The sequence below is a fragment of the Gallinula chloropus genome (assembly GCF_964237585.1).
Source record: "Gallinula chloropus genome assembly, chromosome: 4".
Taxonomy (NCBI): Eukaryota; Metazoa; Chordata; class Aves; order Gruiformes; family Rallidae; genus Gallinula; species Gallinula chloropus.
In genome coordinates, this window is record NC_140088.1 from 33,430,985 (window position 1) to 33,445,984 (window position 15,000).

General features: G+C 42.9%; 1 protein-coding gene across 1 annotated transcript in view; it reads left to right on the top strand.

The window, feature by feature from the left end:
• Nucleotides 1-15,000, top strand: part of LTK (leukocyte receptor tyrosine kinase) — a gene marked incomplete at both ends in the record, with an annotated part of 96,227 nt that overhangs the window by 47,723 nt on the left and 33,504 nt on the right. The window contains 5 exon segments of the mRNA XM_084263141.1: nt 4,053-4,192; nt 6,145-6,282; nt 7,184-7,336; nt 8,071-8,171; nt 9,741-9,907. Coding sequence (XP_084119267.1) covers nt 4,053-4,192; nt 6,145-6,282; nt 7,184-7,336; nt 8,071-8,171; nt 9,741-9,907 — 699 coding nt within the window.

A 15,000-nucleotide genomic window follows, 5' to 3' on the forward strand; every position in this document is an offset into this window, starting at 1 on the left:
GAGCTAGTTTCTTTCAACTCTTAAGTGCTCACACTTCAGTGAAAATAAAAAGAGCATGGCTTGGGGCAGGGATAATCTCTCTTTCTGTGGTCAATAGAAGTTGATGATGTTCTCTTTTCTTTCTGAAACATGAGGAAAAAAGAAGTGTGGCCATGTGTACATGTGGGTTTTCAGTTAGCCAATCTCACCAAAAAACCCAATTATTGCTTTTTTTTTTTTTTGTCTACTCTTCTTTTTAGGGGTGGTGATGGTGGTGCTAAAATGCCCTGCCAGCTTCTGAGACACTTACAGAAACTTACTAACTTGTTCTAGTAATGTGGTGGTTTTGTCCACAAAAGTTATTTAACTTCTACTATCATACATGGAAATATTACCTTGTAGCTAATCTGAATGTCTAGAAACAGGTATAATCATTTGGGTTTCACAAATTAGGTGCCCAACTACATAAGCCTTTGAAAGGGAGTAGTCTGGTAAGCATCCTCAGAAAAAGCCTAATACGCACTGACAACTGTAAGCACAGCCATCTTGATTAAAAAATGCAGCTAGAAAAGGGGAGGCTGTCCAGCTCTTATATAAGACTATGATTTTTAAACACTACTCTGGGATTGTGATTTTCTGCCCCTCGTGCTCCTGTTGAAATTTCACACAAAAATGTGCCAGGACAAATAAGAACCATTTAACTGGTTGGTGAAGGCAAGAGGGGTAGGCACGTGTTCTACTCTGTCATCTCTTTCCTTTTAAGTCCTATGGCTAGGACTGGATGTTTGTCAAGACTTGCAGGCAACAACTTCCCATATGTAGAAAAGTAACGTAAATCTTCTAGTTTGTATGCTCACTGATTGAGCCTGGAAGCATTTGGCATACATACCCTTGTGCAATAACCACTGCAGCGAGTCCCCCTAATTCAGAAAAGGTTTCAGCTTTCCTGTTCAGCTTGACTGAATTTCTCACTCTGAATAAAGAAATTTGTTCTTAATATTAAAATAGCCTTTCTTTAGAGTTATTGATCCATTTTGGATATGAAAAGGCATGGCATAGAAAGGATTGGTAAGGATGGGGAAGAAAGCTTTGGGCCAGCAGAGGAGATTGAGAGGCTGATGAAAATCAGAACTTGAAAATATAAATCAAATGTTGAAATTATGTGTTTGCAGGGTGAATCTTGAATCATTTTACCCTGAGCATCAGGTTGTTTGCAGCTCCAAACTTCATATCTACACATTTTTCTCAAAATTATGTCAGACTGATAGTGCTTCTTTACATAAAGATCAATTTTAACATCTCTGTTTAGCAAAAAAGTAATATTACCCTGTTACTTGAGATCTGGTTTGACGTAAAATCAATAGTAAAGGTATTTCCAAGCTTGGCTTATCTGGAAGCCCACTGCAATGATCCATCTTCTGCTAGAACGACGATGTGCTTTGTTCCTGATTCCATTAAGAAAATTAAATTGGCTCTGAGTAACCCCTGTTTGGATAGTAGGACCAAGCAAAGAAGGTGCAATTATTCACAGCATTAGAAATCTTGCTGCAGTTGGATCTCCGGGGGAGGCTTTCTCTGAAGGGAATACCTTGATGATTATGAGACTACACACACTGTAGTATTCTGGGTGATGCAAAGCTACTTGTCATTTTTACCATCTCTGGGTGGTTGCCAGCTTTTCCTGTGGTGTTATAAATGGCACTAAATTTCAGTAGTAGAGATATTTCAGTGCAGAACCAGAATGTTTCATGGGGCCTTAGGGCTCTGACTCAGAAGAAACAGTTCCACAAGTAGTGGTTTAAGATAGTGGCCTTGCATTTCTACCAGATGCCACAGTTCTCCCAGCAGAGATGGCAGAATGGACAGTGTGTCATTCTCAGTTGTGATGCTTCAGAGGTTGGTTTACTGACTTAGATCACCAGTGGTTTTCATTTATTTTGATATATCAGTCTATAAACATCAAGTTCTGAAGTGCCTGTTGAGGTGCCGCAGCTGAAGTAGTCATTGTTTTCAGCTGTGGGGCAGTAACCCTTTTAGTTGCTACCACTAAATGTAGCATTGGCTGTGAATCAGAGTGTGTGCCACAGGTTCCTGTGCTCAAAGGTGTGATAACACTGCTGAACTGTGATGTCTTAGCTGGGAGGTGGGTTGTAACTTCGTGGAGGTACTAGAACTATGTCTCAGTGCTTGGAAGGTCTAAGATGTTTGAGAAGTAAAGACTGTTCTTACCTTCGGTGGCTCATTGAACCAGTTTGATTAAAGCAATGGAGTGATGAACAAAGCTGTGTCATGTGGCAGAAGTGGTTCAGTTCTGGATAAGTGCTGGATGCTCAAATATAGTGCCACAGTGTGGCAGGGGGAATATATTTATGAGTGTATTTATAAGATATTTTTATAGGTGCTGTACATTCCTGAAGCACACAAAATGAAAGCAAAGCAGTCATCCTCCTTTATTGGGTAGTAGAGATGGTGCAGGTGTGGTTTAGGGTGGGAGATTTCTGAAGCTGAATTAAATTATATTGAACTATTGGCTATATGACGGGACAGGAAACAGAAGAAATAGGTGCACCTTGATAAGAATAGCTCAATTTCAAATGAGTTTTTATGTGGGAATTTGTTTGTGTACAGTGATGAAAGTGGAAGATGGGGATGCCATACAAGGGATATTAAGAAACTCTCACCAGAAAGAGGTACATAGTTGGTTTGTGGAGGAAAGAATGAGTTGGGTAGATGATCAGTGGCAAGCAAAACCAGAGAGGGTGATAAAAATATATAAGTTGCTTTGGATTTTTCACAAGTTGCAAATTAGGTAGTCTATGATTTTTTACATCGTGCCCAGTAGAGTTGGGTTTGTTGTCCAGGAGTTGCATTCTAATGTGTTTCGGGTGCAGTACAAGGGCTAGATGATCACTGTATGGCAGCTGAAGGCATTTTGCAAATGAAAAGTTATGCTAGGAACAGAGCCTGAGCAACACATCTTAATGCTGTGGCCCAGCCTCCTTATCCCACTGGCACTGAGTCACTCATCCAGGGTGCCCCTGGTAGCATCATCAGCATGTAGGGTATGAGTAAATTTATCTCTGTCTGATAACCCTTTTCAGAAAAGAGCTCAGAGCAAGGATTCCTTTGTCACTCTCCTTGCTGCAGCTTCTTTACAAAATAATAACATGTAGCCTTAATTGTATTTTAGTCTTCTAAACATAAGGTAGAAGGCCAGGTTTTGAAAATAAAAATAAAGATTAAAAAGAAATATTGAAAAAGAAAATATTTTTAAGAATCCTGCTGGATTTTTTAATGATGCCTGTATACCCTGACTTCCATCAGACTGATTTGAGTAGAGTACTTCAGAAATTGCCGTGTGGTAGCTCTCTAGATTTTGATGCCTAACAACCATCTTTACAATTAGAGTGCTTGAGACCATCTGTCTTTCCCTGAACTGCCACAAGTGCTGCGCAGTTGAGAAACCTTTGCTGTCTAGGGGCTACAGCATTTGTTCTCTGGCAAAATGTAAATTGCCTGGGTGATCTGCAGTTTCTGGAACACCACTTCTCTCCTTCACTTTGCTTTGTGGGTACAGTCTAGCTTGTTAAAATGATAGAGAATGAACAAACAGTTCTCACACTTGACACAACCACAAAACACATTCAGGGCCAGACATTTACTTCCAGAACATACAATGTCAATGTTAGCTCGAGGGGATCCAGAGACCTGTGCAGCTGCTTGGTTGATCTGTTCTTGCAGGAGTAAACAGACTTCCAATACATGTGGAAGGCACATATGGGGGAGGCAGTGTGTGTGTCCAAAATTGGTGATAATTTAAGCCTCATTTTAACTTCAAAATAATTGGGAATGATTGGGCCTTTTAATCATTAGCAGTAGGATCTGCTGCAGAGATAGCTGAAAACAACCTTGTTAGGCAGAATATCTCTTTTTAAAGACCTGTTTGTAACGTTGGAGTTAGCATTCATTGATGTATCCCCCATGTAAAATACTGGGTTTTACTGTGCAGAAACTTTATGCTAGAGACTCTGTGCATTCCAGTGTGCTCTGTGTGTGTCTTCATTGTGTTCTAGGATGAAATGGAAATACCTGATGGCCCAGATTGGCCGAATAGAAAGACCTTTTAAAATCAGCTTGCTGTATTCAAACTGTGGAGCAAAAGAGGTTGGAGTAGTGGCAGTGGGCTCCTTGCGACTCCGGAACTGCTTTCACGGTATGTTGTAATACCTTCGAGTTTGGAATAAGCAAATCAGTCAGGAAAGGGAGCAACACCTTCACTGGAACTGACAAGTGTGATCAAGGATTCAGTCAGACGGAGATAAATGAAAGCTGGGTCTCCCTTGGGATATCTGGCAGTGCTTACCTGTCAAATGTCATATTTGCACGTGTTTTACGTGTATGTATGCATGAGTATGTGCTATAAAGGCAGGGTTGACGCTCAGAATTATAGAACTGATTTAACTGATCCTCTCCAGTTTTCAGATTTCTTTTGCTTGAACTTTCTATGAGAAAACAGCAGGGTTTATGCTGCATCCAGAAACAGGATTGGAAAAAAGTCTTTCCTAGACTATTTTAGCATTTAATGTTTTTCTTCCTTAATTAATCAAGAACAAAAGACTATCCTGTGTCCCCAAAGCCTTTTCCGTACTGGGGCAAATCTGTGCAGAAAAGCAACATCGATCTGCACTCTATGGGGTCTGTTAGCTACTCCCAGGCTGAGATTTTGTCTAAAATGAAAATAATTGGAATGTAACTATTTTCTCCAAAGTACTGAGTGCTTAGCTGAGAAATCCTCAGTTTTATGTGGCACTTGCAGTCCTGTGGTGAATGTCATGCAAATGATCCTCGGTCGCTGTGCAGAACCTTGCTAATGTCATTTAGGCTTCTTGGAAGTGTAAGAGTCTGTTGGCATAGGCAGCCCGCAGGTTGGAGACATAATGATCTTCACTTTCTGGTTTTCATGCATTAATATGATACTATTGCCTCTGTTTTGCAGACACTGTAGAAATAGCTTGAAGTGTAAATGTAAAAAGAGAGTACTGGTTTCACAGAGCTGTTTTATAATATATCGTGAAGCTGGTTATGATCATATTAGAGATTTAATTTTGTTGCAGTCATTAGTCTTTTGATTTAACAAATATGATATTTAAAATTCAGTGAGTTTTTGACAGTTGTGGAGTTTTGAGGGGATGCATACAGCCTGAAGCACTATGCTAAACACTCCCAAATAATCCCTAAATAGGCTGAAGCATGTACCTAGCACAGCAAAGTGCCATGAAGAAATACTGTTTCAGACTGTGCACCTGGATTCCTGCAGAGCTGTGCTTTTCTTTTGCTTCTGAAATTGGTTCCCTAATTTCTGCATTTTTTCCAGAGCAGTAACAATCCCAGTGGAGCTTCTGTGCAGAGCTCTGCTAAAGGAGAGCAGGTCCAGAGGAGACGTACACAACTCTGCAGGTCCATAACAGACACATAGACACAAGCACACACACACAGGATTGGCTGGGTGCATTAAGAGTCATGCTTTTGGGCAACATCAGACTTAAAAATGTGTGTTCAACCTGGTTTCTGGGTACCTGTGCAGTCGGCCGGATGGTCCCAGAGTAGAGCTGACTGGACTAGCTAGCATGCACGAGTTAAGTTCCTGCACAGTCCGCCGACTTGCTGGGGATGCAGCTCTCTTTGTGGGCTGGATGCCCCAAAGTTAGCACAGAAAAGTGTTGGCACTGTGAGTGTTAGTTGAGCCTGAGACTCAGTAGAGCACAGCAATGTGTCTGTCAGGACCAGAGCTAAGCAAGCATCTCAGCCTGCAGCAGCAGAGCGTCGTGCAGCATGGCCCAGCTGCCTGGCAGGTGCGCAGTCACGTGTGCAGAACTGAGGAGCACGCCACACCAGGAAACTACAGGGTCCTTCGTGTTAAAAAAAAAAAAAAAGTTACCTAAAGATAGCACGAACACAGCTCAAGGCAGTGCTTAAGAGTGAAAGGACCAATGCATTTGGTCTCTGTGAGAACTGAGGAAACCTACGTGGTAAAAAGCAAAGGTGAGCATCATTTAGTACCCTGAGGACAATTTCTGAGGTCCTACACATGACAGCTGATACATTTGAAGGGTCATACAGACTCTGCTAACTAATCTCTGGGCTTCTTTCTCTTTTTTTCTTTAGATAAAGAAAACCAAGATTTTTATGTATATGACAAAGGCTCCACGTTCCCCTGCCTTCATGGAGGCTGTGTCAGCCACCTACGAATCTGTGAATTCATCAGCGATTGCCCTGCCAAAGAACAGGAAGGAGTGAGGTGTGGTGAGTATGTGGCATAACACTTCGTGGGAACCTTCATCCCATTAGGAGAAATAATTTAGAATGAAAAATAAGTTAAATTGATTACATCTCCAAATTAATTCAGTATTTTGCCTCCTGAATTAATTTAGCCTATTTACATTAATTGGATACCAAGATTCTCTTTGAAAATTCATCCTATATAGGATAAAATGGATTTGGGTTTCTTCGTTTAGTCTGTTGGGCTTTTTAAAATATTGCAGCGAGTTGCTCCGTGACCTGCCTTTCATAACTACTGCTACTTCAGAGAAAGGCAGAACCGTGTTTACACATCTGCAATGGGGTGAGAAATTCCTTCTGGACCACAGGTCTGAATCTCCCATCAGTGTAAGGTGCTGATCATCTTCCTAATGCCAGATCACTCATAAATCCGCCCCTCCAAGATCCCAGTTCAGAGCTCATCTCACACATCATGACAGAGCAATCCCTTGACTCAGTATATCTGATGCTAGGAAGCCTCTTTTAACCTTGGTGCAGGCACGGGACAGAGATCTCAAATTATCTGCTTATTGGCCTTTTTTTAGCTGAAACAGAAAACTTTCTGAAGCCTGTAATTTCATATACAGCAAGGCCTTTACAAACATTTGACAGTGATTTACTGTTCTTTAAATTGTGGGAGCTGCAGTTTTGCACAGTATCTAGAGCGGGACTAAACTGCAACGCCTCAGTATCTCCAGAAGGAAAGTGTTGGCTTTCTAATGGTGACTCAGGAAATAAAAAGATGAAACCAATTAATATTTTGACATTGAAAGACTATGTAGCATTTGTTAAGTAGTTTAGATAACCACAACGAGTTTTAACTGTTTGTGTTCTTCCGTAATTAACTTTCTCCTGTTTTTCTACTTTTTATTATTCTCCATCACAGACAGTCTCCCAGAGGGCTCACATTGCTCTTTTGAAGAGGGTCCATGTGGCTGGACACTCAATGAAACTGCAGCATCTCCTTGGTCTATTCGAGGCTTTACTGAAATGATTCAAGATGATTCATTCGTAGGGTCTACCTTGCAAACCACTGGAGGTGGGTTCCTCATGGCGCTCTCACTCTCTCTCTCTGTGTATGTATATATACAGTAGCCTTGAATTTAAGGGTTTTTTTTAATTGGTTTAAAATTTTTGTCAACATTGCCAAATCAACTTTAGCATCAGTATTATGTATAACAACTTGAGATTTAGCTTAAATTAACTTTTGAACATGATTTTTGAACCTGTCAGCTTAGCAAATAAGGAGGGAAGCTTGACCCTTGCCTGTTCAGGTTGAAAGTCAAATGCATTCAGTGCAGATGAGTCTTGCTTCACAGATCCCTGTCAAAATGAAGGGTGTCCATATGAGTGTCCTGCTTGTCTTTTGAGAGCTTGTATAAAATGTCCCTGAGATCAAAGACTACGAATAAACTCTTCCAGCCCAGTGTTTGTCTTAGCAAGGGTCACTGATGCTGATGGCCTAAGAATTAGGGCTCATCAGGAGCAAACTGTAGGTTGGTGTGAGCCCCTGTGTGGGAACATACTTGAGCAGCGTCTGAGGTTTATGCACTCGTGTTCCAGGAAGAGGTTTGGGATGTTGATTTTTGTGCTACTGACATCTACCAGAGTGCTTATTATTTCCTGCTTAACTGCCTCACTAATAGATTTGCTCTTGAGCCATGCCGTCATCTCACACTGTGCTTCAGCACAATGATGTTAAATTATTTCAAGAGAGTATTAAAAAAAGGAAAATATTGTATTGTATTTTATAATTCACTTTTCTCTTCACAGGACACTTCCTCTATCTGCGAGCTGACAGCAATCAGACAAGTGGTATGGCCAAGGCTTACAGTACCAGCTTGCCAGCCAGTATTGCCACTGAAGACTACCAGGTATATCACTCCACCTTAGCCCCTTTGTGGAGTTAGTCATCAGGCTGTAGGCACTGTTTGCACAACAGGCTCATTCTCCTGTGCCTATGTACAGTCTATGACACACTGGAAACACTCTATAGGAGTTACAACACTTGACAGTTTCACTGAAAACAGAAATGTGACATTAGTAGGCATTGCATTTTCTAGGAATAGATGAAGATAACAAACTTCTGTTAATGTTGTTCAGAAATTTCAAAAGGTGAGGGCAACCTGGCATGGATAAAATTCCATAATCTGCCTTCATCCCAGATCCATACAAAGAATAAGGGGAGCTGCAAGATGTTGGAATTAAAAATATTAAATAATATTGGACTCATAACACTTAGGAAAATTAAGCTGCAAGTTTGAGCTGGAGTTCAGCCCTGCTAGGGGAAAACAGAAAGCTTTGATGCCTTCTAATTAGAGCTGGCAAATGAAATATAGTGCAGGTGCCAAAAATGTAACGTCAGCATTTATATTTATTTATAAATCCAGGTCAAGTTTGCAGGGTAGTTCCAACAAAATAAAATGCGCTTAGAGCTAGGCTCACAAAACCAGAAGGAGAAGAAGCAGTAACTGATAGTTATGGTGTTCAGGTTGCAGGAGGAGATCTGGACCCATTCTCTCCTCCAATGGCAAGTTGTTGAAGTGACATTTTAGGATCAAGGAACTTCCTGTGGTTGGTCTTTGCAGCACCTGTGTGCTCCTTTTCCTGCCTGTGCTCTCTGTAATACAGAGCAGATGAGCACTCAAAGCAGTGATAGAAATAGGTCTCTCTTGGTCTGTGTCAAAGTAAAGTTGCCCCAAAAGAAAGAGGAACACGTCCTACTTCAAAATATTCTGTGACCTGGTGATTAGATTGCTCCCTTGTCATACAGGTGCTGTGGTCCAAATGGTGGCTATGACATGGAGCAAGTGTATGGATTGAGGTTTGCTGTCTCTAGAGACAGTCGAATTCCTCATCTCAGGGGCATTTTGGGCAGGACCACTCGCCCTCTCTTTCTTTTCTGCCATATGTAGTGCCCAGGTATAGATTGAGCCATATCAATGCAACACCATAAGATAGGTTGTTACAATGGGAATCCTTAAAAGTTTTAAACTGTGGATCAAACCTTTTAAGATGGTGAGAATACTGAAGAGGGATGAGCTTAGGGTTTTTTTTTCTGTGATAACATAACACTAGTAGAAGCATTTAAAGATAAAGTATTTATCAAATTTAAGCCAGTGCTCCTCTCCTTTACTTTTTGTTCCTGAAGGAGGTAACAAGGAAATCAGTGCTCTCTTACCCAGGTGGTGTCTGAGGCCACAGATATTGTCATGGTGGTTGGAGACCAGCTGCCTAACAGGAGAATCAGTCAGGGTCTCCACCAAGAGAATTCTGTGCTAGGAACAGTGGTGAGTCATGCGCAAGTGATGGACTTTCAGTGGTGTGTGTGATGAAAGTTTGACCCAGGATCAAAGGTTTGGTGTCTTGGATCCCCAGGGAGGAGAGAAGTTTCCCTTTTTATCACAGGTTACAACTTTTTTTCTCTTCTTCCTTTATTGCAGGTCCAATTCTCAGTGCATGTTTTTGGCAGCTACAACGGTACTGTCTCCTTCTCTGTCAGGGAAGAGATCAAGGGAGTTCCAAAAATCTTGCCAATGTGGGAAAGAGCAGGGAGCTGGAGTGACCACTGGTTTCTCATCACTTTACCAATGCCAGTGCTTCAGAACCAGTAAGAGCTCCACCGGCAGCATCCAGGGTTATCCATGGAGATGTAGTAAATTGCTACTGTCTTTGTTGTGAAGCATCACTTTCATTCTTGCCTTCTTCCACAACCATTTCTACTGAAAAAAAAAAAATTACAGGAGTACTGCAGTTTTGCTTGCTGAGGAAGTACTCTGTCATACATCCATACCTTCATGCACACACAGAGCTTAGCTCAGCACAAGCCCACACTGTGTGTCTACACTCAGATGCAGCCTCAAGCAGCGCTTAGGTGTTGGGAACAGCAAGTGTCTGTACGTTATACTCACAGTGGTAAAGCCCTTCCAGAAGGGAAACAGCTGTATTAGCCAAGCTGTATGTTGTATTTGCACAGTAAGAACAGTCAGGTCAAGTTGAATGAGCAGTAAAACCACGGTTTGGGCAATCCAACTGTCTAGTCTAGCATCTGTACCGGTGCAGCTTTGGCAACTGGAGATCATTCATTGCCACACCACTGGTGCAACAATCTCAGAAAAAGACCACTGCCCAAATCAGCCTTGCACTAAAGTTTTCACAGTTTTAAATGTGAAAATACAGTGTGAGGTTGGTATTCAAATGAAGTCAATATGGAAGGTTCAAAGAATTTCAGCCCAATCTGGTTTAAATCAGGTATTTCAGCTCCCTCAGCCAGTGTCATTCAATCTCAAGCCATGTAGCTGGTGTTGGCAGCTGGTTATTTTGCACAACGCAAATGATTTTTAAATAGCTCCAGTCTGGGTTTTTTGCCTAGTCCTTGGGAAGGGCTATTTCACACAACACATAAGAAAAAAAAATCTATGCAGTGAATATTATAAACATAAAAATATCTACCTAGTATTGGAAATAAATAACGTCTCAAAACTTCATGGGTTAGGAGGTGTGAGGGGGCTCCATTTGACTGGAAGTGTTCTCTGCAATCTTTGTGTAAAAGGCTCAGGGATTTGGGTCTGGAAGTGAGAACAATGCAAAACCAAGCTGCAGTAAAATTCAGGGAGCAAGTGTTGTTGCACTCTTTCTACTTCAATTTCATCGTTACTTTTGGTCTCAGCATTATCCCTGTATTCACTATACACACGTGTGCCATGAGTTATCTCTTTAGGATAGGATAAGCTTGCATCCTGGCAGTGTATTTAATATTCTTGCCTGACACAGTCTGGAGCCCTGTGGATTAGCATCTGCTTAGCTCTGCATATGTAAAGTATGACCAGTGGATTTGTCCAGAATCACTCTTTTCCCCAGGCACTTTGATGTGTAAAGAGTCCTAGGGGCTCTTCAGAGATGTTTAAGATGTTCTGCCTCTGATACACAGTTCCTTATGCTTGTTCCCTGAAGCCTCCCTTTTCTACACCAGCCCTCAGTTCTGAAGGGAAATTGATCTTCTACAGCAAGAGGGAATGGGCAGCAAGGGCCTTTAGGGAGCACTAGCCAGCACTGCATGAAAAAAACTGATATTCAAATACTGTAATGTTCTAAAGAGTTGAGCACTTAGAAGAAAAGTAGTAGGTAGGTCATGCATGTATGTCTTATGACAGTCTTTTTCAAGTGGTTCTATCTTCTTTCACTTCATGTAACCTTTTTGTATGCCATTTTCAAACAAGTTTAAAACCGATGAGGCGCAACAGTGACCATTGCCATGGGCGAGGCTGGAAACTGTCCAATCTAGCAAGCAGTCCTGCCCTGCCTGAGCTAGCCAAGTCACTGACAGCAGTAGGAAGTTGTCATTTGCTGCACTGATCTATAACAGAACCAGAAGCAGCACGTACTTTGCTGGAAGGTATGACAGCCATTTGCCCTAAATGAGGAAGCCAAATGAGGTCTTTGTGCTGCTGCAACACCGTGGCTTCATCCTAGGCCTCTTGTCTTATTCCTTCAATGCTCTGGTCCTTCTGTCCCCTCTCACCCCTGCTTCTGTGGGCATTAAGCGTCTTTCTTCCTTGTTTTCTTTTACTTGGTCTCCTTTCCTCAAGTTCAATTTGTGAGCCCATTTTATCTGTCTCCTGCTTCCAATCATCATTTCCCTTCTCTGAATTCCTCCCTGCTTCTTGTTTTCATCTCCCTTCCTGCAGATGCTATGTTGGTGTGCAGGGACTTTACAATTAAATCTGCCTCCCTCCCTACACTTCCATTCTGTTCTCCTTGTTCTCTCTCGCACACTTTTACTTTGATGATCCCAGATCTACAGTAAAGCTTTATTCCCAATCTTCCGGTTTGACTGACTGTTTCTCTCCATAGATTTCTGGCCCAAACTTCCCCCACACCAAGTCCAAACTCCCCTGCTGTAAAGGCCCCAGGGAGCTCCCCAGCCTCTCCAAGATGCTATCTTGTTTGCTCTGGATTCAGTTTAGGCAGATTCTTTTTCTTATTTGGCCAGGATCAACGAAACAAAGAAGAGATTGCCATATGACTTTCTCTTCCTTACGAATTTATGATCCCACTTCCAATACCCAGTAGCACAGAGCACATAAAAAGTTGTCAGTGTTTTCAAGCATGGTCAAAACAATGAATCCCTGCATTGCCTCCTCCTCAACACTGGCAAAACTTTTTGACTGCTAAGTAAGTCATATCAAATCACCCAAAATAGAAAAGTTCAGCTTAAACTGATTTCCAGTTGGTGAAGTTGCAAACAATTGTTAGCAGAGGCACACAGTGAACATTGCTGCACGGTCTCAGTACCATTTGGTACAAACCTTCGTGAATGGCTTTTTATTTGTGGGTGCTGGCAGCTTTCCTTGGTAATTGTTGCAGTTTTGTGAGGCTGTGCTGCTGAGATGAGTTTTTTAAGCAGCAGTTAGAGTTTTCTGCCAGCCTAAACTATAAACAAGGAGCAATTCAAGGCCAAAGTCATGGCCCGAGAGATAGTCAAGAACCTCTGGGAATCACATATAGGAGAAAACAACCCGGAAGCAGCAGCATTTTGCCACTGGAGAAGGGACCAAGAAGATGTAACGAGCTGTGCAGACACCAAGGCCGGAACAGGGCGGGGGAGGAGGCAGCCCAGGTGCCGGAGAGAAAGATGCTCCTGCAGCCTGTGGAGAAACCCATGGAAAAGGCCAAGACCCCACCTGCAGCCTGTGGAGGGGCTCCACGCTGGATGGAGCAGGTGGAGACATAGAGGAGATGCTGTGACCCTATGTTAGAACAAGCTGCTGCCAGCACTTGCAGCCATGAGGAGAAACAGAGACACAGAGATGAGTGAGAGATTTGCGCCGAAACAGGTTTGCTTGGGGGAGGCTTGTGACCCCACAGAGGACTGGGACTGAGAGACACTGTGATTTATGACTGCCCACCATAGCAGTGACCCACGCCAGGGCAGCTGGTGAATAGCTAAAGCCCTGGGGAAAGGATTCACGTTGGAGAAGTTCATGGACTGTCTCCTGTGGGTGAGACCTCACGGTGCAGTAGGGGGAGGGTGTGGAATGAATGCCCCCCCACACCCCCTGGCCGAGAGGGAAATCAACTTGCAAGGGACTGACCAAAGCCCCCATCTCCCAGTCCCTGACTCCCTGTGCTGAGATCGGGGGGAAGAAGGGAGTGAAATCATGACTAGAGTGAAGTCTGCTAAGAAGGAAGGCGGGGGGGTGGGTAGGGGGGGTTACAGGTGTTTTAAGATCTGGAAAAGGAAAACAGCTCACGAAGAAGTAACTGAGAACCCCATTTTTTTCCTAGTCCCTACCCCCCTGTACTACCGAGAACCCCATTTTCCCCAGTACCTGCCCCCCCCCCACCCCCAGTACTGCGGGCGGGTGGGGAAGAAGGGAGCAAAATTCTGACTAAGGTCTGCTAAGAAGGGAGTGGTGAGGGGAAAGTGTTTTAAGATCTGGTTACGTTTGTTTTAAGATCTGGTCACACTCCCAAATCCGGTTTTCCTTCACTGTTCTTTGTAGTTGTAGTGTAGTGTAATAAAGTAGAGTAGTTTCTCTCTTCTTCACTTTGTGTTGAGTCTGTTTTGCCCGGAATGATCAGAATGATCTCTACCTGTCCTTATTTCGACTCCTGAGCCTCTTAATATGTATTTTCTCCCCTGTCCAACTAAGGGGAGTAATAGACTGACTTTGTTGGACATCTGGCCTCCAGCCAGGGCAAAACCACCACAGTAATGCAAACTCAAGTGATGTGCTTAGAGAATTTTTTAGTGTAGAGTTTAGGCTGGCATGTCATTTTCCTGTATCCTGAATCTTCAGGAAACTCCCGTCCTTCTCTTGATGTATGAAAGGGCTTATATTTTTCCAAAATTCCTTTGAAGAGATGGTAGCCAGCAGCAAAGAGCATCTGCTGTATCAGGACATGAATGACTTGATAAGACTAGATATAGAGAAACCTTAACAAATAGGAGGAGGTGGCCATGGAGGGGATATAGAAGTAGTTTTTAGTAACAGCTTCTCCCAGTGATTTTATTTCTTAGGAGAGAAGGAAGGCAAACTATAGTTTGCTGATCAGTTGGGCATCTTGTTACTAGCTTGTGGTTATCAGCCGGCAAATTCACTTACTGGGTTCGGACACACGGGGAAGAAGGCTCCTATCAGAAGAAAATCAGACAGGCAGAAGACCAGACATTGGAGATCTGGAGATGATAATATGCTGGAGTCAGCAAAATGAGCTCAGTGAGCAGAAACACTGGAAAGCCCTCAGGCTAACACAGCACAGAGTTCAAAAGGCAAATTCCTCCCCTTTTTCTGAAGTTACAGGGAAGGAGAGGCATCCAGAGCCCAGAGCTTATGAGATACCTCTTCTCATGTACTGAGGGAGGGGGATCATTCCCAGTGTCCCACTTGTATGCAGCTGTAGCAGCAATCTGCCTTGTAGCGCAGTGGAGTTGACCCTCTCCTGCTCTGACTCCATGGACAAGACAGAGCAGATTGACCTGACCAAGAGTACACTGCCATGTGGGTGCCTTAAGTAAGGGGCAGGCTGTGGTGCAGCATCTGTGGCTCTGTGTCCTAGAAGTGCCCTAATCCTGGGCTCAGGATGCTGTCATTTTTCTGTTCCATCAAATGGCTGTGGGAATTGATGCCTTGTGTCGGTGGACGTATGTACAATGTCTGAAAATGCTATAGTATTGCTAAACCTCCTAATACAGAGGCA